This window comes from Gallus gallus, chromosome 13 (assembly GCF_016699485.2).
Source record: "Gallus gallus isolate bGalGal1 chromosome 13, bGalGal1.mat.broiler.GRCg7b, whole genome shotgun sequence".
NCBI classification, from domain to species: domain Eukaryota; kingdom Metazoa; phylum Chordata; class Aves; order Galliformes; family Phasianidae; genus Gallus; species Gallus gallus.
Window position 1 is genome coordinate 13,697,661 of NC_052544.1, and position 27,920 is coordinate 13,725,580.

Below are 27,920 nucleotides of genomic sequence, written 5' to 3' on the forward strand. Positions count from 1 at the left end.
CTGCACAAGCAATGGAGCAATGGCTTAGAGAGCACTCTGGGGTGTTTGATATAGTGTGTGAGGAGAGGAAGAAGCAGCCACTCACCAAGTGATGTTGTGGGGCTAAAAAATACTATTGTTGGCTTGAAGGTACCTGACAAAGGCTTTCTATCTCTAAGAAAATGAGTGGTTGTTAAAGTGGAATCACCACGGGGTGTTCTTCTCCGTTTTGTTACCTTCCACGTCTTCAGTCTGGTAACTTTTGAAACAATCTTTGCATTTTGTCATCTTTTTCATTAGTGAATCAAACGGGTTTGGTTTACACATTCCTGCCCTTTGTGAGAGAGTTCACAGACGCTGTGCTTGAGCTGGTTGATGTTGTAAAGCTGGCACCCAGACAGAAGGCAGACAGACACAGAACGGCAGACTAGTGCCACTGGGATCCCCATCAACGTCCATGTGATCTATGGGCCGAGACAGCTCCTGTTGAACTCAGTCTGTTTTGCTGATACTGTGAGATTGCGAGGGACCATTCTTACCTTTAAAAATATACATATTTATGGACATGTAGCTTCTCTGGGAGCATAGAAGTGGCAGAAGGCAGCAGTGTGTGGCCCTCTGGGCAGAAACTCAGTTTAGATGGTAGGTCTTGTTATTCAAATAAAGGAGCTGTGTGTGTGGCAGAGCAGGACATGGGGAACAGAACATCTGGGAGACCTGCTTGTAAACTCAGGTGGGTGAAACCCATAGATTAATCCAGAAACATTAAAAGTACCACAAAGTCCATGAAAATAACAAGGATAAGAGCAAATAGCATATAGAGAGTCTCTAATTACTTCTGGGTTAACTATGGGAATTCAGTTCCATGGGCTACCCCAAGGCCTGGCTTCAGGACACAGATGTATGCAATTCAGTATAACAAAAAGCACAGCACCCATAGGGTCGAAAAAAGGAATTTAGCAGAGTTGCAATATAATGAAAAGCAAGTTGAACCCTCCTACCCACATGAAACATGAGAGCAATGGAAACAGCTGCTCTTGGGCTGTGCTGGCATCATGGCTGGCAGCTCTGGGTGGCTGTAGGCTGGCATGGCTCTGCTGAATGGCCTGCAGGGATGAAGGATGGGAAGGGGAAGCTGTGTGGTGCTTCACTGGAGGTGGAGGAAACAAAATGGGCTGCTGGAAGAGGCCACAGTGACCTCAGCTTCATTGATTAGAGCAGTTGAAACTCTCCCTGGCAATGAACTTGCTCCAGCCAGCCACCAAAAAAAGGGGCATCAGCATCTGAAGTGCGAGAAACCTGTACAGATGTGCCCAAATCATGTCCACTGAAAACAGGAAAGCAGGCAATAATGCAGTCAGCAGGGGCTTTATGGGCACAGAGAAAACCCTTTTAAAGGCAACTGCTTCATGTTAAGTTGCTGCACTGGAAAAGAGCCATAAGTGGGCAAGATCAGCTTTTTGTATACAAAGCAGGCCTTTATTTGCCTAACTTGGACCAGTGCTGCACACCTTTGCTCTGGGAAGGTGCATAGCTATGCACTGATGTTCGTGGGTGCTCTGGTGGGCCTCTGACTGGACTAGCTTCAAATCATTGTTTTACAAATACTGCTAGGACCCATAATTGCAAGTGATTATGCCTGAGCAAAATCAATAATTAATTTAAGGAACAGCTCATATCCTGCAGATATAAATTTCTTCTCTTTTTTAAAGGAGCAGCACGAAAGAGTGGTCATGCCCATTAGTTGTCTGGAAAAAAAGTTGTTCCCATTCTGGATCATAGAAATTAAAGATTGAAAGATTGGTGAGGTCATCAAGTCCATGTAGGTTAATGCAGGATTTTCCCCTGCAGTGTGTGCTTCTGTCCTTTGTAGAGTCCACTTTCCAAAGGCTCTGTGATGTGCTTATAAATGTGACCATGCTGAGAAGCATTTCTTGGTAAGTGCTGTGATTTGCATTTAGAGTTAGAAATTAAAATTTGAGCTCTTAAGCCACCTGCTGATGCCTGCCATCTTCAGAGAAACTTTCCCAGTTAAGAATGAAACATTTGCTTTTAATATTAAACAGAAGTATGCTTCTTTTGACTGTTAATGTAGCAGTGCGGTGAAACAGATGATAGAGTCCAGCATGCAGCTCCTGTACAACGGGGGGTCACTTTGTGGCGAGGCAATTATCAGCACGCTGAAGGTAATGAACAATATTGTTTTCAATTAGTGAACATAACTTAAAGAAAGCAGGAAATGCTTTTAAAAGGGCAAAAACAGGATTAATTTTTTCTCCCCCAACACACAACAAGGTTTCTAGGTGAGTCTCCTCAAGCACTCAGTTCTGTGAATTATTCCTATTATTCCTACTGTGTCCATTATCTGTCTCTCATTTCATTCTGTTGTCTGGTTGGGTTACTCAGACCTTTGCTTACTGTTGTCTATATCTGTATCTGTCTTTTTGTGCCACGTTCCCTACGAAGCTAGATGGAAGCAGATCTCTTGATGACTGCTTATTGAAAGACTCGCAGTGCCTTTCAAACAATTCCACTTCTTGGCTTTTCACCCAAACAGTGAAGAATTTAATGGGCAAAGATTCTGTGTCTCAACTCATTTTTGAAAGAGAATTGGGTTTTCAGCTGAAAGTTCTTTGGCCAAATGCTTCATATGCCACAGAAAACTTTTACTTTAGTGTCCCCCAATCAATTTCTGTGTTTACAAAATATGTTCACAGAATGCTGAAATATTTCCTTATTTGAGTTTCCACTAAAAATAGCATTCTAATCACAGAACTTGATAAGCTGCGCTGAGTTTTGCAAACACACCTGGATGTGAACTGGAGAAGTATTCAGATGGTACTCAGTGGTTTGGGTCCAGGATGGCCTTTGTAAATCAAAAGTGTGATCGTGTGTTTGGGTGAGGAATTGCATGAAGACCTCCAGTCTGTTTTCCTTGGAGCCAGCGTATATCAGGAACTGAAAGAATTGATTTTCTAAAAAATTATTTCAGTGATTTGTTTATTCATCTTCCTCACTTGATTTTTCACTCATGCTCCATGATTTTGAGACCTGTATGGTTGTTCTCCAAGACAAGTCCCTCCTACCTTCTAGGTCATTGCTTCATTTATGACTATATACTGCTTCTCTGGCCTGTGCTGCAGCCTGGCTCAAAAGAATGTCTTCCTTGGGTGAGCCGAAAGGTACCTCAGTGATGTGAAAACATCTGTTGGAAGAGCTGTACAAATATGGCAAAACATTGCATCAAATGTTGAAGTGCTTGTAATTTTCCAAGGGTTTCCAGCCTCAGACTCGTAATGGGAACAGGGTTGATGGAAGCGTGTTATTCTTCACTACTTCCTGCATGCAGGTGGGATGCTATGTATGCAAGAACACTGACCCCAGCAGCTAAAACTGAAGACTGCCTACCGCCTACAACTGTCTGGAGAAGACACAGGCTGTTTCTAAACCATTCCCAAGTGTGCAATGGGCTGTGACACAGGTGTGTGTTGGCCTTCACGAGATGTCAAACTCCAGCCAGGTCCCTGATGCGATGATAAGAACTGCATAGAGAGTGCCAAGGTGTACATCTGCCGTACAGTACAGATGTAACAGAGGAGGGCTCCGTGCTGGCTCTGGTTTCACACCGGCGTATTACAAACGGCTGTTACTGGCAACGTGATGGTACTGAAATCTGCTTGGATGGAGAGCGAGGAGTTATCCCACTTGTGAGCAGCCAGAGTATCCTTGTGCTGGGATCGGAGCTGATAGTGGGCCAGCCTGGAAGCTGTTTTCCCAAGTGAGTGCTCTCTGAAATTGAGCTGTCGTACCCACGCCTGATGCTTCTTTGGCTGGGAGAGCCCACAAGGCCTTGCTGTCGAGGAACACCTCAGTACGGTACACCTGTGCTCCGTGTGAAGTTTTAGCCCAAGGACTTTTCCAATTAATCCTTGTTTTCAGAGCCCATCTACCAGTTCTCTCCGTTTTATGTCTGCATCTGTCAGTCATGAGGAGTTGAAAGCGTTTTTATCTACCCATCCTCCATGGCCAGCAGCTCTGCTCTTTTCCTGCTAAGAGCTGCTCCATCTCTGAGAGGAACCTGCACAACTTAGTAATGATCATCCTGCTGAGCGTATGGCTGTGCCTGGAATACCTTATGAGCGTCTTTCACTAGCAATTAACATTTTGGATATTAAATACTCAAACCTACTCCAACTGGGTAAAAAGTAACAGTGTGCTTCAGCTGCTCTCAGCAAAAAGGGGTGGAAAGAAAAGCTTTAAAAACACTTCTTATGCTCAATAAGTAAGAGTTGACCAGCAATTATTAATGGGTAGAGTTCTCAGGCAATGTGTCGCTGACATAAAGGATGGGTACCAAATGCTGCTCTGCTCCAGAAAGCTGGAATAACTCATGTTGTTGCATTCCATCTCCTCTGCTCCCTGCAGCACGGGTGTTGGCAGCAATAAGCGAGTATTAGTGCCAGCCCAGCCCACCAGTCCTGCTTGCCTCTTCTCCAGTCTGCAGTCTGTTTCTGTGGTCTGGAGCACAGAACTGTAATTAAGCCAACTGATTGTTCTGAAATAGGCATGTTGAAAATAAAATGATAACCTGTTGCTGGCTTAGGAATACTTTGCAGAAGGTAAAATGCGGCATAAAAAACATACCTTCATGAAGTTCTGTGGGTGGTTTACGTTTCTTTCTCCCTGTCTCTCCAGGCCTACTGGAAAAAGATGAATCAGCTTTTGCAGACCCTGAATCAGAAGCTCGCCACCCTCAGCCACGGGCAAGAAGGGATTGTCAAGATCAATGCTGCTGTCTCTGACAAGCTGGTTGCCTTTAAAAGTAAACCTCCATCAATTCAGAGAGAAATCCTGAGCGTCTGCAGTGACCCTTACACTCTGGCTCAGCAGCTGACACATGTGGAGCTGGTACGTGGGGATGGTTTCCAACTTTCACAGTCGGAGATATTGTTTTAAGCCATCAGCTGCTAAGTATTCCAGACACAACCAAAAAGCGTCCGCACTGCTGCAGCACATCGCACTGCTGTATCAGCACTGCAGTATGAGGCAGGGTCTGAAAGGTTAAGAGATGCCTGGGAAGTGAGAAATTACCAGAGTGTTCCTGTGTGTTTTGGGGCACGGCGCTTTACCTTTTGAGCTTGCTTTGTCATTAAATGTGGGTCTTTGTTCCAGGAAGGTGAACAAGGCTTCTGTAAGGTACTTGCTTTGAGCTATGAAACCTGAGGGTGCTATTGAAATGGCTGATCATTAGCCTGTTTGTTAATTGGGAAGAAATTTTAACTCAAATCCATTCCCACAGATACGTAAAGCATCCGAGCTGCCCCCAGTGTTTCTCTTTCTTCCCCTTGTTGCTCTGAGCACGGGCATACAAGGTTGTGCAAATACCAGGAATGCTCCCCACACCCAAATGAAGTCCTGCCATTTCCTTCCTTGGACTGCAGTCCACTCTGCAACAGACTCTGGGTGGTAAATGCACCAATTGCAGTACCGAGATCTTTGCCAGAGTGTTGTGTTGCACACCTTTCTGCCAGGCTGGGGTCCTCCATGGGTGTTTGCAGAGGAACACAAAACGTTATTGCTGCCATCTGCAGATCGTCTGATATTGTAACTGCTTTCTACTGCCTGTCCTCCTGTGGACAGTGCCCATTCTAGAGGGGAAGGCTGGAAAAATTAACCGTGAAATGGACTGTGGTTTGGAGGGGATATTGTGGAGTTAAATGTAGGGATCCAGAAAGTAGCTCATATTGTATTTGTGAAGCAGTGGAATAGCTCAGAAACCCCTAATTTTGGATCATCTTCTCACCTTGGTTAGTTTTCAGAACATGCAGCTTTGGCTCTCTTAGCTGTATGTAGTTTAAGCCAGAAAGTACAAGTCCTTTTGCCTGGAGTTTTTTCCTTGCTTTTCCTTTCCTCTACAATACAAGTGTTCTCCAAGGATTCCCTATATTCAGATCACACTTTTAATACTGATACAGCCACAGATTTTCATACCACTGTAATCATTGCTCCCTACCTTCTCTTTCACTCACTGCATCTGGTACACCAAATACATTGCACTGAAACTGTCAGATGCTTATTTGTTAGCAAGAAGCATTTCTTTCTTTAATAACAGTTGTTTGTGTTTAAGAGCTCTGCACAGGTACCAGTGGCATGGTGAGAAGACCAGAGGAATACCCCAAGAACAGCCATAACATTTTCACTTACACAAAACTACCACTGATTTTAATGCGACTTGAGTGTCCTACGATTAGGCTGTATAAATTCCAAAGTATTGCTACTGAAATACTTTGTGTGACCTGCAACCTACTGAAAATATTTTTCTAATAAGCATGTTAAAGGGCATGTCAAATAGGAAGGGACATGTTTCCTGTGTCATTAAAAATACTGCCTTTGATATCTTGTAACCTGGGGATCATTTTAATGACTTAGCTTTCATACCAAAGCATTCTGGAGACTGTACAGTAATGGTTTCCTTGGGTATCATGGAAACCAGCCCCCATCTGCTGACTCCTGGGCTGTTGTGCTGTTGTGAGCTGGGCTGCCCATCTCTAGCTCAGTCACTGCTGCTAGATTCTTCCTTTCATAGGCAATGTAAGTGATCTTCTGTCTCGTTTCCATAGAATTGTGCTAATGGGCAGAAGCAGAAGTCAAAGGAAGTTAAGGAACATATTTGAAAACATAGCCCTGAGGGCCTAGTTCATTAAGATGTAGGCTGAATAGGCTCAGTGGCAGCTATTATAATTAATTATGACTGCTGTAAAATATTTTTCTCGGTACCTTTTAGGTTAATCAATACGATAGATACCAAATCTCAGGGAAATGGCTGAGTTCCCACTGACGGTGGTGAAGCTCTGTTAGCAGTCAGCATACACTGCTGTAACACCCAAACACACCTGCCCTGACAGTATATTTCAGAAGCACTGACAGCTGCTTGGCTCCTCCAAGGCTGTCCTTGCCAGCGCTGAATAAACCTTCCACAAAACAATGTCCACTTGTGTCAGCAAGGTGGGCCCTCAGGGGAACCAAAGGCAGCTCCCGTAGAGGCAGGATCATGAGTGACAGCATATTTTTTTACTCCACAGTGCCTACCGTGGTCTTTTAGTCCTAATGCAGAGGGATAAAACCACCCTCCTTCCCAAACAGCGGCTGCTGGTTGTCTGAAATTCCACATTTGTTCAGAATCTGGTGGAGATGGACTGTCCTTTGCTAAGAGAGATCTGGGCGCTTTATTCACTCTTGTTTTGGGTAATTCCTGGGATGCTCTCCAGTGTAAGCAATGACTGTAATATAAGCACACGCATCTCTTGTGCCTTCCCCAGTGGCACACAGCCAGCCCCCCAGGGCATCACCTGAGCTTGGCTGGTAGGGAGGCAGGGTCAGAGCACCGCGTGGCTGACAACGGATTGCTATGGTTACCAGAGCTCAGTATTTCAGCCATTTGAACAGCTGGGAAACGCAGCCATTGAGAAATGCTGGGCAGCAGTAGGTCTGTGGCAGCTCCAAGCACAGAACTGAGGTCTTTCTGACTCCCAGATGAGGCCTCGAGCATCAGCACCTTTCTGTCTGAGCACTGAAGAGAGCTCTTGCTGTGACTTCTCAGTAACAAGACATATGTTTTCTACTTTCTACTGAAATAACTCTAATTGTTATCAGTGTTAACATCTCGTGCTAGTTGGCTGTCTACAAGTTCAACAGCACCATTCAAAGCTTAAAGATAATAGGGATGTTTTACAAAGAGAAACAACAGACATTGTGGAGTGCTTTCTCATTTCTTCCTGTCTCTATTTTGTCCCTCTAATAGGAGAGGCTAAGTCACATTGGACCTGAGGAGTTTGTGCAGGCATTTGTACATAAGGACCCTCTGGATGGCACCAAGGTATGTTCTGTCCACATACAAAATATCTCCTACAATGACTGATGAACTGATGTGATCCATACGAGCAAGCCTGGGACATCACCAGGGCAGGTCAGCTGGCAACGCTGCACTCTCACAGGGAGGATGGACCTGTTGGTGGAGTTCTAGCTGACAGGTCGTTGCCATTCCTTCATGGTGAGAACGTTTCCCAGACAGAGACTGGTTTACACAGTGACAAAGTTCTGGCCTTTGGCTCTTCCTCTTCACCTGTTTTGGCCAGGGCACGTAGCTTGTAGCTGCACAGACCCAGGGAATGTCTGTTGGCCTAATATTAAAGGCATAAGGACTCTGGACATGATGTAATGGCCACAGTGTGTGCCCAGACACCACAGTACTGAGTCAGTGCGTCGTGAATCAACATTCTCTTCTCTCTACATACAGTGCTCCGGGTTAAAAGCTATTGTAGGGAATGAAGTGCCTGATCAGGGTTTCCTCCAGAGTTCTTGGAAGCCGGTTGGAGTCTTTCCGTGGGTTCCAGCGGGGTTTGAACAGCATTTCATTGAGTGCTTCAGTAAGGAAAGAGACTTCCAGCTGGAGAGCAAGAGTCTGGTATTTCATCTGCTGACAAAAAAAGAAAGAGAATGGAAAATTCTTCCCCAGAACCACAAAAGGGCTCCCACTGAGATCATATATCAGTGGCAAAATTGCATCATTAGATAGAGGAAGACTTCTTGCTAAAATGTTTCCCAAAGAGCACCAAAATAACTTGTAATGGTGAAGGGAGGGAGGCGTGGACAGACAAAATGGGCAGCCTCGGGCTTTCTCCTTCTCTTATTGGAGTTGCAGAGATTCTGCAGTTTGTTTCAGAGAGGGAGGAATGGGCAGAGCTGATGTCTCAGGTGCTGTGAACACTGATCACATCCTGTAGGAAAGAACCCCTGTGTGACAAAGGTGTGTCAGAAACGTGCAATATCAGGTCAGCCTGAGCTGAGATCTCAGCAACCTGCTGTGAGCACGAGGGACGAGATTGAAAATGAAGTGTCTCAGGAAGTCATCATCTCTGCTATGAAGTAAAATGAAAGAGATCAAATGGAGGCTCTGAATCTGAGTACGTTTTGGAAGAATAGGAGGGAGGCAGCAGTGAATGAAGTCAAACTGCATAAAGCCATGCAGGGAAAAGGATGCTAAGAAGGAAATGTTCTGTGATAAGCTGAAGCGGGCACAATGGCTGTAGCTTTGCATGGAGTTTGTCTGGAATTTCAAATGTAGTGGCAGAATGGAATCATACCAAGATATGAAGAGAAACGTGAAGAAACATCTGCTAAGGTGGACAGGAAGGGTTTGAGTGGGAGGTGAAGAGCAAATAGCAAAGCAAGGATGCATCACTGCACTGACTTCTAAATTCAAGCATATCTTCCTCCAAATAGGCTCTACTTACTGCAGAAAAAAACGCCTTAACATTTTCACACAAGATATGACACTAAAGAATTAGTGGGCTTCAGGTCAGCAAACTGGTGTAAGCAGGGGTAGCGTGCAACTTGTCAGCAGCCTCCTCCTGGGCTGAGAAGAGGTCCCAGCGATGACTTAGAAGATCCTCCATACCTTGGTGCGTTATAGCTGAGAGATTGTGTGGGACCTGGCAGGGCATTGAGCACAGCAGCACACACCTCGCGTGGAGTGGCAAGTACATACCTGGCCCATGGTAAGCGCCGCGTTAACTCTGGTCTACGTTCCCTCCAGGTGGAGATCATTTTAAACACAATTCTTGCATGAAGGCTTCAAAAGGTTTCATTTATGAATGTTTATCGAGCACTTTGAGAGCTGCTGATGGAAGATGCTAGGGAGGTGCTAAATGTTGTTGCCATTTATAAAGCTTAACCTTTAAAAGGCAATCTGTTTCAGCATTAAATGTGCACGTTTTAACCAAGTTTTGTGGCATTAGCTGTGGTTCTTACGCTGTTGCACAGCAGTGCTGTGATGGAAATACCACATTCAGAACAAAACCAAGGTTTTGTGTACTTTTTCTGCTGTAGCAGGGGATAAAAAATAGCACAGGGTGCAAGAAAAGGAACTGCTATGGGTAGAGTGGGGCTGCGTTGGGATTTCGTTTAGTTTGACATTCACGTGGTGCTTGCCAGTGTTCACTTTTGAGATGCTTTGATATATTCATTTATTTATTGCATAGATAGTCTTCCCATAGCGTGGCTTGGAACGTCAGGCTTCAGATTGGTGGCCTAATACCATCGTACTGTGATTTCTTTTTCTAAATGAGCCTGCATACAGAATTGCAGGGATATGTTTTCTTTGAATTACCATAATTCAGAGAATCTTAATGTAAGGTGTCTTAATGTAACATTAAGACCCAGGTTTTAGGCACCTAACTGACATAATATGGGTAATTCCGTTGACATCCGTGGATCTGTGTTTATGCATTGTGGTTTTCTTCTTAGCAGAGCGTATTTCTGGCAGCTCTGGGAGATGATCATCTGAACAGTACAAACATTTGGTATTCTCTGATACCCTCTAGTGGATGGTACTGAGCGTTCACATAAATCATGTGAGCTCTGGGAGAGTCTCCGAATTTAGGGCTGGAAAAAGGAGTTGAGTTCTTATACTGCCCACCAGGGTCTCCAGGCTGTGTGAAGCACCCTGTCACTCTGCTGAAGTCAAACCGTCCGTGGATATCAAAGTAACTGAAGGAGTTCAGCCAAGTATCTGCTTCCACCAACTCTATCAGCTGTGGGAATTTGTGTGAAGTTTCATATAAGAAGTAAAAAATGTGTTTCTTTGCAGTGACTCTTACTGGTGAGATCTCCCTTGTGTGTAAGCAGCCTGTTCCAGTGCAGCCAGCAAGGCAGAGCTGGGGCACTCAACAGCCTATTATCCTGAATGCTCACGAGAATAAAGGGAAATATTTTTTCCCCATAGGGAAGCAACTAGAACTGTTTTTTCTTTTGCTGTTTTCTTGTGCTAAGGCACAGTCTTCTCTGTATGTGAGAGAGATGTGGCCAAATGATTACCTTTGTGTAATGGGTATTTTGCCATCAGGCAGCTAACTGAACTGCAGTTACATGTCTTTGTGTGTTCTTTTCTCCCCAGCCTTGTTTCAGTGACCAGAAGACCAGTAACCTTGAGGCCTATGTGAAATGGTTCAATAGGCTCTGCTACCTCGTAGCAACAGAAATCTGCATGGTAAGTGGGAAGCATGCAGCTCGTTTTGCACACGCCTGCGGTACCAGTCTGAGGTGGTACACTAATAAGCAAACCTGGGGATTTATTTCTTATGACCCAGCTAAGCATCTGACAGTAAGTTTTAGTAATGCTGCATTCACAGGAGCAAGCTGATAAATGACAAACATATTACAAAACAGGGCTGGCAACACACGGGGGTACACTGTTCTATTGATGCAGTAGGAGCACAGTGTGGAATAATGAACCCTGCAGGGAGAAAAAGAGGAAAAAGTGCCTTGAATTATCCTGTGAGATTTCTGCTGGGAAAGATTCTAGTGGAGCAGTATTTGTTATCTGTCATCCCAAAGCTCTGCTGTGCATGTCAATTCCCATTGCACAGCAATTTGTCCTGCTGCCCATTACTGGAGCTGCGTTTGTTGTGTAGTTAAACCTGGTAGACTTGGGTTTAGTTCAGTTGGCTCCATCAAAATGAAGTGAATGTTTTCTCCTTTGAAGGGAGGAATAGTGATGGGATATCCTACATAGCTTGTGATTGGAAAGCATTGCCATCTGAAGATCTTTGGGAAGGTGGGGTGATTCCAGTCCAGCTAAAATGTGGATTTGGAACACAAGGTGCCACTGGGCCTGGTCTGCCCTCCAGTTCTGTGTATGTTCATTACAAACGTTTGTTTTAATTTACAGCCTGCAAAAAAGAAACAACGAGCACAAGTCATTGAATTCTTCATTGATGTTGCCCGAGAGTGCTTTAACATAGGGAATTTTAATTCACTGATGGCTATCATTTGTAAGTACAGCTCCTAACCAGATGTCTCTGTTGGCTGTGGCAAAAGGAAAAGGGGAAGTCTTACTCTCATCTGTGGCTCTTTTTTCCCTTCTTTCTCCCCCATAGCTGGAATGAACATGAGTCCTGTTTCCCGGTTAAAGAAGACTTGGTCAAAAGTAAAAACAGCCAAATTTTTCATTCTTGAAGTAAGTATACAAATAAATAAAGTCATGCTGCTTGAACTGTTCTCTTTTTCTGTATGTTTGTGAATTTCCACAATGTTATCCAGATATGAGATGTTTGCTTGGCTCTGTTCGGGTTTTGGTACAACTAAGGGCAAAACTGTCTCCAGAGGACTCACAGGCTGCTTTCTAACCAATGTGTTGTCTTTTCTATATCTAGCACCAGATGGACCCTACTGGTAACTTCTATAACTACAGAACGGCATTGCGGGGAGCTGCTCACAGGTCCCTCACTGCACACAGCAATAGGGAGAAGGTAGGTGTGACCACATCTCGTGTACCTCCCAAGCAGTGGTGTGCATCTCTACTGAGAGCGTGACTGAAACTCTCAGAGCATTGCTGTCCTCTTTTCCATGGGGCACCAGTGCAAGGCTTGTGCACTGCTAAATGCAACTGGAAATGTGAATCTGCAGCTGAAAGGGGTTTGAAATGGATCAGAGGGCTTCTGTGGACTTGCTGTCAGGAAGTTAGGGCAGGCAGAACATGTAGAATGAATGACTGTGTTGCAGGCATCTCTGTGCCTCTTGAAATTTCGCACTGTTTAGATTGATAAACCACAGGAAAAGTATTCCAGGCTAAAATGACTTTTATTTTGGCATGGAGCATCAGCCTGGCAGGCCCAGGTGGAGCTGTGCTTTGTTGCAGCCATGCCAGGCAGCGTCTCTGTGCAGACAAGCCCTTATTGTACGGCCTGTGATTCGAGATACAGAGCAAAGGGCACAGCGCTCAGAGGTGATGAGGTGGTTCTCCACTTACATCAGAGAAAGATGATTTACTGCAAGTCATGCAAAAAAGTGTGGTCTGAACCCACTGCAGCAAATTTGGGGTGAAAGTCCGTCCTGTTGCCTTTTCATTTCATTTATTGCCATCCTGCTGAGAAAGAATTGAATCACCACTGTGTGTGGCAGATACACAGCGTTCTGATCAGATTCAAGAGATGTTAGCACAGCATCCTACTGTTTTGTGCCTGCATATTTCTTGTTCATTTTCTTATTTCTCCATCCCGTTCCCTTACTTTGTGAAAGAGAGTTTGTTTTTAACATTGCAACTACACATAGTCATAAATGGGTGATCTCTACACAGCGTGGCTAAGGGAGATACTGCATGGACGAGCATAACACAGAATTGAATGTTCTCTCACTAGAGGAGCGAGAACAAATGCTGATCTCACATCCCTGTAAATTTGATGTAAATCTGCTGAAGCTAATGGAATCTCACAGCACTTACAGTGAAATGAGATCAGCAGCTGGTCGCAGGCTGACTCAGCTGCAAAGGGAGTGTGCTGAGTTGTTCTGAAAAGCACTTCTCAAGGAGAGGTGATGGCTTTGGATGTTCTTTAGCAGTGGAGAAGCCCTTTTAACTCTCACACAGCGCAGCAAGGACCTATCAGTCCGAGATCTTTCTGCAGTTTAATTCTTCTGCGGCCATCGTATGTATTGAAGTCAGCAGCTTTGCTGTTTAATTTCCTGTGGGTGTTTGCAGTCTCTGACATATCTCTAGCCCTCGCTGGTTAAGGGAGAGCGGAGAGATTATTAAATTGAAAGGAATCTATTTTACATAGGAAGAAAACTGTATTCTGTTTACCTTAGGAACGTAACATTAGTTCAAGAAAATGCTCAAGCATTTGCCTTGGCAGTTGGCCATGCTGGGCATCTTGTGGGTACAGCAGATCTTGTAATGCATGCTGTAGGAATTAAGGAATTTTGTTGCCTTGCGTAAACCAGATTATTCATTATTTATTTTATTGACTTGGAATAAAATTAAAAAGCACCATCACTTTTTTAATAGAAAATGTTCCCGTTTTGTGGCAAACTTGCAGCAAAGCTCTCTCATTGAAGAAAATATTTTTCTTCATTGAATTCGTTCAAGATTGAATTGTGCTTATAACAGTTAGAGATCCCAGTCCCCTCTTCCCAACAAATGGCCACCACAGGAGCACGTGTGGAAGATGCAGGCCTCACCCATCTGCGTGGGACACAAAGTGCTCTGCGGGGAGTGCAGAAATAAACCTGCCCGAGCACAGGGTGAGAGGACAGACAGTGAAGGAGGGAGGGCGTTTCGTGCAGAATTTGGTATGCTTGTTAGGAACGGTCTGGTTTTATCTGTGCAGTCAGCTGACCTCTGCCAAATCCCAAATTAAGGCATCCCAGTGGGACAGTGCACAGTGTTAATGGCACTGCTCTGATTGGCTTTGAAACGCTGTGAGGATGTACAGCGCAGTGCTGTGTGTCGTTGCCATGTGATACTTTGGAGGAAGAACGTGTCTGAGCTCATTAGCTTTCTTCTTTCCGCAGGAGGCAATTGTCCTTCAGCATGTGGGTGGGTTGGATGGTTTGGGCAGAATCAAAAGGGAGTGAAATTTGAGTTTCTGGCACTAACCCAGATTTTATGCCAGCAAAGAGTCTGGATTGAAGCCAACGCTGAAATGTAACTATATCCACTTTTGTTGCTTTTACTACAGAAACTTGGAAAACAAAGCATGCAGGGCAGCGTATTTTTATTAGGGAAATAAATACCAACCCAAAGACAGAAATCCCCTGGAAATGTGTGGAGAATTGGTATTCTAGGGAACGTCTTTGCTTCCTTTTGGATGCAGATGAGAACAATCTCTGCCCACTCTCTGAGCTGACTGGTGGCTTTGTAGCTGTATTAGCATGGCGTGTAGCCCACATTAATATACCTTCCTTCCCAGCAAGGCTCTTAGTTTATGTTGGGTACCGCTAATGATGGTGACCCGGCCCTCAGGCAGTGCAGAGCAGGGCAGAACAAGCTCGTATCTGCCTGCAAAAAAATACATAGAACCTGGCAGTAATTTCAGCTGGGGATCAGGGCCTGGCTCCAGCTCTCCATGAGTATATTTTGACTTTATGAGACCATTTTCCTCATTCACAGACAGCAGCGGTTCTTTGGTTCTCAGCTGCCTTTAAGTTGCTCGATTTGTGTATGCAACAGCTTTGCTTGTAAGGACCCAACAGGGAAAGGAAGGGTTGTGAGCTTTTTTTTGCTCTTTGCTGTCTGCTGTTGTCATCAGACAATGAAGCTGTGGATGTACTGAGAGTTAATAAACGGAATTATCAGTATTTTCGTGGTCGTGGCTGTCTGCTCAGTGACCCTTGCTTTCAGTTCGTGCTCCTTTCAGCGTCTGTTCTCCTGATGGCTGACGGTGTCCCTTCGTCCTGCTGCCCTTTTGCTTGCCTCTCACTCCCCTGCTTTTTTAAGGGCCCAAAATAGTGAAGAGTAAATACTTATTTTTTTCTCTTCTCTCCTGACTGAGTTCCTCTTTCATGCAGAGAAAATACTGAACTGGAAAGATAATAGTTATGCCATTTCTCTTCACAGATTGTGATCCCCTTCTTCAGCCTATTGATCAAAGACATTTATTTTCTGAATGAAGGATGTGCTAATCGCCTTCCAAACGGACATGTCAACTTTGAAGTAAGATCTGAAAAACGTTTTTATCTCGTTCTGATAGCCCTATCTGAGATTGTTTGCCTGCAATTTCAGTGCAGCCCAACAAAGGCTGAGTATGCCAAAAGGGACAATCTCAAGTGACTGCTTGAAGGTTAAACCAATCTCAGAATGTTTTCTGAAAGACATAATGTATGTGTTTTATATAAACATTGCAAACAGACCGTTCTGACTTGCTTCATGTGGGTTGGCTGCTGGAAATACAGTGTCAGCAATATGCATGATTATATATATGGCTCGGAGGGGAAGATGACTTGAGAAAACAAGGAGAAAGGTATTTTCCTTGCCCTTGTAGACAAATCAGTGTAAAATGCTTTGTAATTCTGCCTTCTAATTAACTTTATTTTTTTAATAAAAAGACTTGGCAAAGTAAGACATAAATTGATTGCAGTCAGTAGATAACAACTGGAATACGGAAGCAGAATTACAGACAGGGCAGAGTCTGCCATGCTGTTGTGTAAGGATTGGAATGTGTTATCTCTTGCTCTAGGTTTTACACAGAAGAATTTCTATCAGCTAAAGCAGAGCACTCTCCCACAGCCCTGGCACTGGGTGGCTACATATCCTGAGTGGTTGCAGTTCTGTGCTGGGGAGGATGGTTTTACATTTGTTTAACTTGTTGCTGGTGGCTGTGTGTATATGTGTGTTTACGCCCTCTGTTCTTACGTATAACCCATAGCTTTGTTCACGGATACGTTTTCACTTAAATACAAACTGAGACTACTTGCAAGAAGGAATGGAGCACATCCTTTCCTCCCTCTTTCCCCAGCAAACAAGCAGTGAAAATCCACCCATCTAAAAGATCCAAGACTCCTTTCTCCTGATGTCCTTGTGGTCAGGGACCCTACATCCTGGTCTGCTGCTTGGCTGTGGTTGTTTAAGTGAGATAATGGAACTGTATCTGAATGGAATGGGTTTATGTTTACAGAAATTCCTGGAACTGGCTAAGCAAGTAGGAGAATTTATAACATGGAAGCAAGTGGAATGTCCCTTTGAACAGGATGCTAACATAATCCACTACCTGCACACTGCTCCCATTTTCACTGAAGATGGTAAGTCTGTACAATCTCTAATCACTGAAAATGTGTCTCTTTATCACTACCAATTAACATCTTGACCCATCTCGGGTGATCTCTCTCACTGACCAGTTCCATTTCCTTCCTAGCTTTCCTGTCACACGGCTTGTTTGTTATCCCCAGACTATCAACGTGCTTTTGCAGATAAAGCCTTCTACCTTGTGAAGCTGCTGTCTGATTACTTTTCTCTACCCCACAGCTTGTCCAAAAGGCACTGCTGTCTAGGAAGTTGTTGTGGTAGCCCTGTTTTTGAAATCAAGAGAAGAGGCCACAGCACCATGTTGTGGGCTGCTCTGAATGTCAGCTGTCCCTTAGCCAAATTCATGCAGTGATTGATGGAGCCAGGACTCATCTCTTCTGCAAACCAACACTGTCATCTATTCAGTGAACATGGCTTGAGGCTGTGGTCGTTCAGCTGACCTCCTTCACTGCAGCAGAAAAATATCTACAGAAGAGATTTTATAAGAAAAATATTTCCTAGTAATTAACTTAAGCTGCAGCTATGAAAAAGCTGTTCTGAAATCATTTTTCTGATTGAACTTTTAGTTCTGTGTGTCTTTTCTTCTTTCAATCTGCTGTCCAGTACAACAGGCCGTGCCATTTCATGCTGTTTCATGTTGGTTGCTTCGTGGTATGTTGTCATGCACAGAAACTGTCTACAGCTGTGTTCCCATAGGCCATACTGGTGTTGGGTTTATTTTTCCTTGATTCTTTAGACAGTTTTCTATACTGATCCAAGGTAATCACACCAGACAGCTTTTCAGAGACTACTACAGAACACTAAATGCTGCCTCAAAAATCCTACCTAAATACTAAGAGAAACAGCTGCCAGGATGGGATAATGAATGTGATTAAAGTAATATGTATTGAAAGGAGACAGCATGGAGGCATTTGTTCTGTATTTAGGCTCCGAAGGGACATGAAGTGAAAGTCAAGTCACAAGTGGTGTTTAAAAGTGCAGATTTCAGGCTGGTGAACCAAGAAAGGGTGACCTCAACCCACTAATTGTTTGCATATTTTCTTTCTCATATCCTCTGCCATATTCATACTGTTTTCACTAGATGCCCTTTGTAGAAGCCAGAGTAGGCCTCCCCTGCTACCCAGGGATAGTGGTGAGCAGAATCACCACTAATTAAAAGACAGGAGAATATATTAGATGCTACAGTGGTATGTGACATACAGCTGTACATCTGTAGGTCCATCACAGCGTGTAGGAGCAGTGGCCCAACAGTTTAATATTAAAATGAGCCTGAATTATAGCACAGACTTCAATACTGAGATGGTTCCAGTATTAGATAATTAAGCGTCACTGAACAGTCAAATGAGGAAATCCACGTGCATGCAAGTTATAGCCCACTTTATGTATTTATTTTTTAAACAGTGAGACATCAACGCACCACCAGCCTGTGTACAGGGAGCTGTACAGCCTGGGTGCATGTTGGTACCTGAAAGTTCACCCTTATGGCAAAGTTTTGCAGAAAAGAAGACCTGTTTATTTTCTTCTGCTGTGTTCTGTCTCTGGTTTCTTTAACTCATTCTTATCTTGAGGCTGTTTTGTATTCATTTAAGATACCATGTCCCCTTAGGACTTAAAGAGATTGAGGAAGATTAAGTTGTGTTAAGTGATGGGAATAGTCTTAAATGTAAAAAGTTTATTTGCTACAGTATCAACTCTCTCATTTTTTAATGGAGATCATTTAACTGTTTGACATTATTATAAGCAGGTCATGCTGTCGTATTTTAACTCTGGGCTCCCGTTCCATCTAAACTAACCTAACAGATTTCCAAAGATAGAAATGTGAACTAAGCAGCATTGTCCTGCTGATTGCCAGCAGTGTGGTGAGCCACGAACTTACAACAAGCTGTCCTTACTTTGTGTTTCAGTATTGGACATACGTGAATGCAGAGACATAGGGATTTACTGCTCCTGTTGAAACAACGTATTTTTACCTTTTCCAGGTTTATATCTGGCTTCTTATGAAAGTGAAAGCCCAGAAAACCAGACAGAAAAAGACAGATGGAAATCATTAAGGTAACCTCTTATTTTATCAGCTCAATTCTGAAGTACTTCCAAAATGCTGCATTGATAGGCAAAGCCTGTAAAGTGCTGGCATTAGAAGTGTGATCTCTGATGGAGGTCTTTTCCATTTATGACTAATTTACAGGGCTGGAGCTGCACTGATAAAAGCTAATCTTAATCTCAAATTATCCACCATTTAAAGGGCATCGTTCTCCACCTGTGCGTCTCAGCAGTGCTGTAGCCATGCAGTAGAGGCGTCTGAGTTTAATGGAATCCTCCTACATTCTGCGTCTCTTAGAAGAGATGTAACATGGTTTGGTGTAAATGAGAATCTGAAGACAGTGATGTGAAAACAGAAGGAAACAAAAAAGCAGCACATTTCATTATTACTACTTATTCATTGTTCTTATGTTTTAAATTTACAGATCCACTATTTTAGGAAAGACTTGAAGATTAGGAGATTACTGCAGTAGGTCAAAGAAAAGAAATCCGCAAACATTTTGCACTACTGATTCCAAAGATGCCTGTTTGGGATTTAGACAAATTCTTTTGTTTGAGTTTTTTGTTGGCCTTTTTTTTCTTCTTTTTTTTTCTTTTTCTTTTCTTTTTTTTCTTTTTTTTTTTCTGACTGCCTATCGTGCTGGATGAACTGGATTCATCCACTGAAATCAACAGAACTGTGCACAAGGACGCTTTTCTAACTCTGAGACAGAGAGGAAGGACAAACATAATTTGTGGCTGTGCCCAAACTGCGTCAGGATCACTGTAACTTTTGCCTCTGAAGGAAAAACAGAAGAAAATCAGGAGCATGGAGAACCATGGTACTGCAGAAGAGAATGGAAAAAGTGTAAAGAAAGACAAAAAATAGACATCACTATTTCAGAAGCAGGTGCTTCAGACAGCAGCTCTTTTAAACCTTCTGAGGATTATAAAATTAAATCAGACACAGCAGCAATCTGGTTAATTGCTGAACGAAGAAAGAACTTAATGTAACATTAGCAGTCCCCCAGCCTTGTTGAACAAAGCACTGACTGCAACAGGTATAAGCTTCCAGTGGATGAGAATGACATCGCTCGCTCATAGATATCCATGTATGTCACATACAGATCACGTCGGCGTGGGAGAGCTGTGCAAACCCCATGAATTTTTACAGAGAACAATCTGAAGTATGACTATTGCTTAGTTACTGTTCCTGCCACTGCTGTTGTTTTTCTTACTGTGAATGCTGGCAGATCTGAGGAGATTGTAGAGTGTATATGGTATTCCTTAAAGACCCCCTGCGCCCAATGTTTAAAGCTGAACTGAAGAAGATGGACTCAGTTTACCTCTGTTCAATGTGTGTAGCCTATTCCCTCATTTGGTTCCTGCTGAGGTGCATCCTTTAGAGGGCTTTATCACGCTTAAAGAAAAAGGATACTGCATTATTATACAGTATTATACAGTACTGTTTATTTTGCAGTTGGATGCTAAGAGGATAGGAAGGAAGCAGTAATTGCTCTATGAGACAAAGGGCAATTTCTTTAAAAAGGGTTTCAGACTAGAATGAATGGACTCAAGTACAAAATCTGTCATTCGTTAGCAGATAACCATTTTCCTCCTCTTTAGTTTTTAGGTTCTAAACAGTATCTACCATTTCCTTACAGGTAATAGCAAGCGGGGACTACATCTTGTTTTTAAACTTGTACAGTGATCATGGTGCTACTTTAACATATATAATAAGTGATAATGAACTACGTGGATGTTGGAGTCAAAAGCCAGAACAGTTTGTGTGTGGAAGGACTGTATGTATGTGGAAGGGCTGTTCCCACTTGCCCCCCAAAACCTCAAAAAGCTTAGCTGAAACCTAAATGTCACGTGATTCTTTGCTTTATTACTGACTTGATGCTGACCTTTCAGGTGTTCCACTCTGTCTATACAGGCAGGACATAAAACTTTCTTTGAAATCATTAACTGCTCTGTTTCAATTTAGAGTGATTCCAAATGGCCGTAGGATTTGGAAAACTGAAGCTGGTCATAAAAGCTGGCTATACTGGCCTGCACGTTTAGACAGAAGGCTGAAACTGCTCCTGCCCATTGCCTCACAAAGGTTGTCCGTGCCTGAGTGAGGTGTTGAAATATGAGGCATTGGTGAGGCAGTATTTGAGGGCAGCCCAGGCAGCTGAGCTGATCTTGAGAACAATGGCCCGAGATGTGCTCTGTGTCACATGCTAAAGCTTGGTACCTCCAGTGCAGTTCTTAGGTTGGGTTTTGGTCTGTGGAAAGCTGTGCAATCTGGATCGTGGCCACGTGGCATCCATCTTGCAGCGGGCTGAGATGAGCAGTCGAGGCGAGCAGGACAGCTTCTTCTAGATGTGCACACATAGGGACGTGATGCAGAGTGCTGACTGCGCTTCGTTTATCTACCAGCACACACAGGTACAAGCAGGGGGAACATACAAATGTCATGTCTGTACTTGGGCTCTGTATGGAAGAAGTAAGTGTGAGGATGGGACGGTCCTTCCAGCCGGGGAGCAGTTACTTCAGTGATACTGTTGATGTACTGTTTGTTAATTCTTGTACATGAGCTGAGAGCTAGACAGGGAAACACACACACATAGCCATTGCTTCCAGCAGAACCATCTCCAAAACAATGCCATTAAAAAATGGTTTAATTCCAACCAAACCCAGAGCAATAACCATAAACATACCCATAAGCAATGGTAGTGCTTACATGTGTTTGCTAAATGGTCTTTTTTATGTAATGTCTGCATCTCTTTAATAGGCACAGCATGACTTCATGGCAGAACAGGTTTTTTAGCTATCTGAAACCCACAGTGGGTGGGTGAGCCCTGCTCTAAAACTGCTTTTTAAGGTGCAAATGATCATTTTCCAGTAGTCAATAGAGGCCGGTACAGCTGAGGTGATAACACCCAAAGATGAACTGAATTTTGCTTTCTCATGATATTTTACATCCTTGGGTACCTTCCATGAATTCAGGCAATTCTGTAAGTATGAGTTCAAATTTGGTCTCACAGCATTTATCACTGCTGCAAACTAAATCACATTCACAGTCCAAAATTTTCAAGCCCCGCTATTTAAAATGGAAGCATTGCAGTTAGATTTAGGGAGGTATTAAGGGCTTAGCGGGACTTTCAGAAGCACCAGATCATCTTTAAGCCTTTATATAATCCCACATTTAAAAGGGTTTTTTTTCAAAGGTGCTAAACATCCTCATCTCTCAGTGGATACTGAAGCAATGAATGCTTCATAGAGGTACATGGCATATTGATGCCAGAACACAGAACGGTTTATGACCTCCAGAAATGCTGCCTGCACCTTGCAAAATAACTGTAAGGCATGTAGTCATGAGACTTGCATGAAGACAAGTTACAGTTAGTTATTCCATGGCTTTCCACCACTGTTTTTTGGTGAATTTGCCTCCCTGCATAACGCTAATGCAGCACAGAGAACAGAGCAAAACTAGAGCTGGAGGTCTTAGTGGGACTTTCAAAGGACCAGATCATCTTAGGGTGTGTTAACACCTTAAGAGATGATACAGTCTTTCAGAAGCATTAGCTTAGCTTCTGCCTATACAGCAATATTTTAAAAGACCTAAATATATTAAATCACTTCTGCACCTCCTCTTGTATAATCAGAGTGGTGGTACTGGACCTATTTTTCATTTTTTGAGAGTGCCATTCTGCACCATAGGGCTCAATCCAAAGCCCATCAAAAAACGAGTTGTGTGCCTTCAGCTTGTGTTGAAGTCAGCAGAGGAACTTGCTCAGTGCCTTCCAAAAGACAGTTAATCATACAGTCTCGCCCTCGATTTCGCATCGGCATCAATCACATCACCTCATTAAAGGTGGATGGGTAATTAAACATAGATCTCCTGGCCATGACTGAATTTGGAAGGTCAAAAACCTGTGGAGTCTCACCCAGAAGAGCCCCACACAGCAGGGTGCACTTGGGTAGCATATTATTATCCCTCTGCTAGGCAGGTGGCAGTCCTACTGTACAGCTGGTGGGAGCTCCCCATGCAGAGAACATGCAGGTCTGGAAGCAAACTGTGATCCCAGCAGTGCTGGGATGAACACAGTACAGACACGGCTACTAAGGCACTTCAAATTAGAATCGGTTCAAGCATAGAGATGTTTTCCTTAGCTTGGAAATACATTATGATGTGGTCAGTATTGATAAGATAATCACCTGCTCACAAATGGAGCCAGTCCGTTACTGATACCTTGGTTAGTTTATCACGTTTTATTGCAATAGTATATGCACCTTTTCTTAAAGCACATGAGCACTGGTTTGCACAATGGTAAATCCAGCTTAGAACTGCATTCAGGTTACTGAATACGTAGTTGGAGTTATCAAAAAGAAAATGTGTTGGTAGAAAAGATGTTGTTATGCATATCAGTCTAAAAATGTTATACTGTTAACAATATCTGGCCTAATAATGACTGTGTTTTATGGGAGAGACCAAACTCAAACTCAGTGATGTGCCAGGGGATAAACTCCAATTGATTCTGATGGGTTTTGGAGCAGTCCTGCAACTGTAACTGCAGCACTGCTCCAGGTTATTCATAGGGATTAAATGACATTGGCAGCTTGAATAGTCCTTGGCCTTTTGTTAGGGCCAGTTGCAACTCTCAGATGGGCAGGTGCACTTAATGGGGTGAAAATCCAGCCTTGGCAAAAGTCTTCTCTGACGTTGCTGAAGTTTCAGAAGCAAATTCAAGGACTGAATTTGATCCAGAGAATTAATTCACATCTGAGAGCAGAATTTGGCCTTCTGGCTTTGAAACCTTTTTTCTTTTTAAAGTGGTAGAAATGTCTCAGGAGTGTATTTTATCAGAAATTGAAACCTCTTTGCTTGTAAACGGAGTATTTCCATTGTTGCACCTGCAGAATAGGATTAGGAAGAGATGAGGAAGCATGGCAAAGCTCTCTTCTCAAAGGCTCAACTGTGAGCCAAAAACTTTCTTCTCTTTTTTGTTAATGCTATCTGTTAAGTGAAATTACCTCAGTATTTGGTGCAGGGAATTACTGAGTTGTGTCTGGGGAACAGCACTGACATATCCGGTATCCGTACGGCAGTGCAAACACTGACGGGGGTGCAGCAGTGATAGATGTTCCAGTACAAACTGCCATGCAAATTCCTGTCCAAGCCCTGAGGTTTGTGAAGCTGGGACACAATGCTTTGGAAAGGTAGGACGTTTCTTGGAAGTTCACCTGAGGCAAAACGTATTTCATCCTCCATCCAACAGAATAATTACAAGGTCTTGGAACTAAAAGATCCTCTGGAGGGCTGGAAACAGTGCAGAGTTTGTTACTTTATTGACAGAGATTTCAAGATCCAAGCAGCGTGGTAAAATAAGTACTAAAAAATTATGAGTTACACCTTGATGGTTGTTAACTTTTGTATTTCACAGCATGGCAGCAGGGTGGAAAAAGATAACTGTGCATGTGCTATTCCTATTAATATTAATGGCAGCTGGGCAGGCCAAGGCAGGAGAGAATACAGTGTCATATAGTGATGCATGCAGCGAGTTGTACCGATACTTTTGTTGTAACTCTGGGTATGTTGGAAAGGAAGCACACTGCCTTGGAGTGTCCCTTTCTCTGCAGTCACCATTAGCTGCTCTGTAGTCCCTGAGCTGAGCAGGGGTGGCAACAAACAAGTTGCCTTTTTTTTCAATGGAACAGATCTGGGGGTGAATCTGTTTTGTATTTATTTCTTTTACAGTTCTTTTTGCATATTTTCAGATATGCAAAAAATATCAGCTGCATTGTCAGTGCGCACAGAAGGCATCACATTCTGCATTTTTATACTATGCAAGATGTATATTAGAAGTTAATAGCTTGTACGGGTGGCATTTCGTACCCTCTGCAGAGGTGCAAGACACTGAAACTCAGGCTATAACCTCGGTTACAGAATAAAGCTAACTATGGATAACTTGTCTTGATCTCTTGCCTTGCACTGTGGCCAAACTCAGACTGTAATGCTGTATGTTCAGAGTGGCTTGGACTGCCATCTCTCCCCTCGATGCCTTTCCCTCCACAGAATTGGCATTTTGCTCTATAAACAGCTCTTGCAGAATGCCATGGGAATATTTTTCTGGTTCTCTGCCGTACGTGGGCTCTGCACTCATATACCAGAGCTGTCACTTCAGGAGTCCCTTCTCCCTTCCTTCCTGGCACCGGCAGTACCAGCCCAGCCTAAAACTGCAGTGCGGCAGTGCTCCCAGGCCTTCCTGAATGCAGAAGACTTCGAGTTCAGCACTCACATGTCCTGTAAGTTCAATACCTGTACAGTAAACTTCATTCTGAAATGTGCACAGCCTATTTAATGGACCTGTGACCAGAAAATCCCAGAACCCAGCTACCTTTTAGAGAAATGCAACTTCCTCAGTGAGCTGTAACTGGTCAGTATTGCATCATTGCTTTCATCATTTAATTAAGCTTCTACGATCCCCATCTCTGGGGGACAATTAAGCGTGTGATTGTTTCCCGATGTTTGGCATATGAGTACACAGAGTCAAGAAAATGGGGGCTACAGTCTAGACAGCTGACATGAGATGTATTTTCATAACAGCCCAAGCTGGGTTACTGCTTATAGCATGTCCTCACCCTGAAGAAGAAGGAATTGCTCAGTAAAATCCTCCTAACTCTTAAAGCTTTGTGAAAGATACAAGCACACAGCCATTAGATGTGTTTCAAGGTATGATTCTTACAAACAGGCAAGTACTTCCCTTAGGAGTCAGCCCGTAAAATGAAATAAACTGCCAGTACGCAACACAGATATGTGTTTGGATATGGATTAAAAGACTGCTAGGTACTGATAGTGTGAAGAAGAGGAATGAGGGGCTGTGTTTTTTCCATGGCTTTTTCTTTAAATTAAGCTATTTCATTTTCAGGCCGAACTGAAATCCCCTTTACCCTCCACCAATACTCAAACCACGTAGATTTGTTGGAAGTCCTCAAAGCAATTAGCAACATTTATCAACTGCGCAGGCAGAAAACAGTAAGGTTACTTGAAAGTGGCTGTTATGATTTCGTGACTGTACATAGATATTGCAAAATGTTAATGGTAAAATGCATACTGTACCCCCATAAACACTGCAAGAATAGCATGGTCATTGTTATGCTTTATAGCTGTTGTGGAAAATGTCTTAACCCGCATTCATGATGATAGTGCCAATCCTACTCCCATGCCTTTTTATACAGTTGTGGTAAGATTGTTATGAAATCCTTTTGTCAGTCATGTTCAAGCTAACTTACCTGTGTATAGAATTTATATATTAAAACCCCCTAATTTATACTGTGTTTTAACAGTTTGCCTGGACTGTCTATGGTTTCTAAATTTTGTAATGTGAGTGTCAATAAGAAGAATAAAAACAACTGGCCCAGCTGTGTGCTTTTTGTTTCCCAGTTTTATTTCAAGTGGAGATTTCAACACCTCTGAATTACAGAATGAGCTGAAAAGAAACGGATTGCTCTGAAACACCAAAAAATACAGAGATACTTCTGACTCAATGCTGTAGGTCATGAATACACATATAGATGTGAAAGTACCTGTGGTGTCTGCTTCTCCTTGCCTCCACTGCACTGCTCTCTTCATACTCAGACACTTGGGAGATTGTACTGCACCGTACACGGCAAGGAAAAGAGACAATCCTATTGTTTCCCACTATAATGTGTTTTCCCAAATAGGAGTCACTGGCTCAAAATACCACAATGAGAGCTGCAGCTTGGCCTGAATGTTTTCAGTCTGATCCTATAAAACTTTGTGGTACAACTGATGTTTAAACGTGTTCTTTTTATTATTGGTATTGCAGCAGTTGGAAAGCTTCTACTGAGGGACCCATTTCAATAAGTATGTACAGTAAGACACATCCATGCTTCAAGCAGCTTAGAATTGTTTTAAAGAAAGAAGCCTAGTGGTGGAGTTTCCTTGATAAAGCACTACGTTGCTTCTGTGGGTTGCTTTTACTCAGCACCGCCTGGTTCTGTCTGGCTGTGTAAGCAGCACCACTGACTGCAAAGCCTGCAGAAGTGAACGGTGCAGCCCCTTGCTCAGCCCAGTGCTCTCACAGTGGCACAGCTCTCGCCAAGAGGAACTAACTCTGGCTGAATTTCCTCTGAACTGGAGCTTGTGCAGGCTTCCCAGTGGCAACTCCTGAACCTTTATTAGGTTAAAGCCTTTCAGTCCTCAGAAGACTCAACTGTGCCACAAGCAGAGAGTGAGAGAAGCTGAAGTTTCAGCAGCGCCTGTGAGCTTCGCCATAAAAGGGAACAGATCAGGTCAGCTCAGTCCAGGGTGACCCCAGCACAGTGTGTTACAGAAGTTAAAACCAGTGTACACACCAGCGAGCAAACATCTTGCCTGAGCAGCAGTCTGCCAGTCACTGAGGGCATTCTGATTGCCCTTAGCAGACTCACACAGTGTATGGATGTGCCATAGGCTGCAGAGGCAGTTCCTGTCGGCCAGCTGTCACAGCCCAAAGGGAGCGTCAAGGGATGGAAGTACCACTGTCACTGGGTTCTCACTGCTGATTCACACTACAGCTCCTGTTATCTCTTGAATTTATGCATGCCACAACAATCTGGGACAGCTCCTCACCTGACCATTACTTAGTGAGTTAGATTTGTGAAATGAACAATGTTTTTCTCTGATACATTTTAGAAACGCTCCTGGTGTTCTTTTTCAATCCCCATCGTTCAGCCTCTTCTAAACAGGCCATGCCGTCATTACTCTGTCCTTGAGCTCCCAAGCAAAGGCACAGCTGGTACCACCCCACCAAAGAGAGCTATGATAGTCTCTGCATCACCATAAAAATTGAACCCTGGAAGTGCAGAAATCCACAAACTCCGGGCAGAACCAATAACCAACCATACTCAGGCACTGACCAGAGAGAAGAAAAACAAAACAAACACATCTTTAATTAAGAGAAAGCAAGCACAATTCTGACAGTACTGAAAGCCAGATGTTGGCTCTGTCACTGAGCCTCCTTCTGAGGCTCTGGGCAAAGCAATCAACCTCTGCTTTAAATTTTGTAACCAAACAATGAGAAAAGCAAATGAGATTCACATCTCCTGAACGGCATCTGTGAGGATGGATCACCTATTGCTGTAAAGTTCTTGAAAAAGGAACCAATACAAGATTGCATTTTGAGGGCAATGTTCTGAATGTAGCTTTTCGTGCACGCGCAGATGGGTCCCACTGGGGTAATTACACTGCAGAGTAATGTCTTCTGTTGTACAGAACAAAGTAAAGTGTGGTTCCATTGTGTGTTACTCTCTCAAGTTGTGCACACATTTGGTGTTGTATGAGCTAATTAAA

The 27,920-nt window shown here is 43.4% G+C and overlaps 1 protein-coding gene across 8 annotated transcripts in view; it reads left to right on the forward strand.

Moving 5' to 3' along the window:
• Window positions 1–25,988, forward strand: part of RASGEF1C (RasGEF domain family member 1C) — a 78,672-nt gene extending 52,684 nt beyond the window's left edge. For 7 of the 8 annotated variants that reach the window (XM_046900365.1, XM_046900367.1, XM_040646914.2 and 4 more), the window contains 10 exons: window positions 4,675–4,887; window positions 7,781–7,855; window positions 10,934–11,026; window positions 11,708–11,810; window positions 11,916–11,995; window positions 12,192–12,287; window positions 15,371–15,466; window positions 16,428–16,551; window positions 18,535–18,607; window positions 19,021–25,988. In XM_046900365.1, the coding sequence (XP_046756321.1) occupies window positions 4,675–4,887; window positions 7,781–7,855; window positions 10,934–11,026; window positions 11,708–11,810; window positions 11,916–11,995; window positions 12,192–12,287; window positions 15,371–15,466; window positions 16,428–16,551; window positions 18,535–18,607; window positions 19,021–19,045 (978 nt within the window). In that variant the 3' untranslated portion in view covers window positions 19,046–25,988. The remainder of the gene's footprint in view (window positions 1–4,674; window positions 4,888–7,780; window positions 7,856–10,933; window positions 11,027–11,707; window positions 11,811–11,915; window positions 11,996–12,191; window positions 12,288–15,370; window positions 15,467–16,427; window positions 16,552–18,534; window positions 18,608–19,020) is intronic. The other variant, NM_001277274.2, reaches the window with a different exon arrangement.
• Window positions 25,989–27,920: the final 1,932 nt, after the last annotated feature.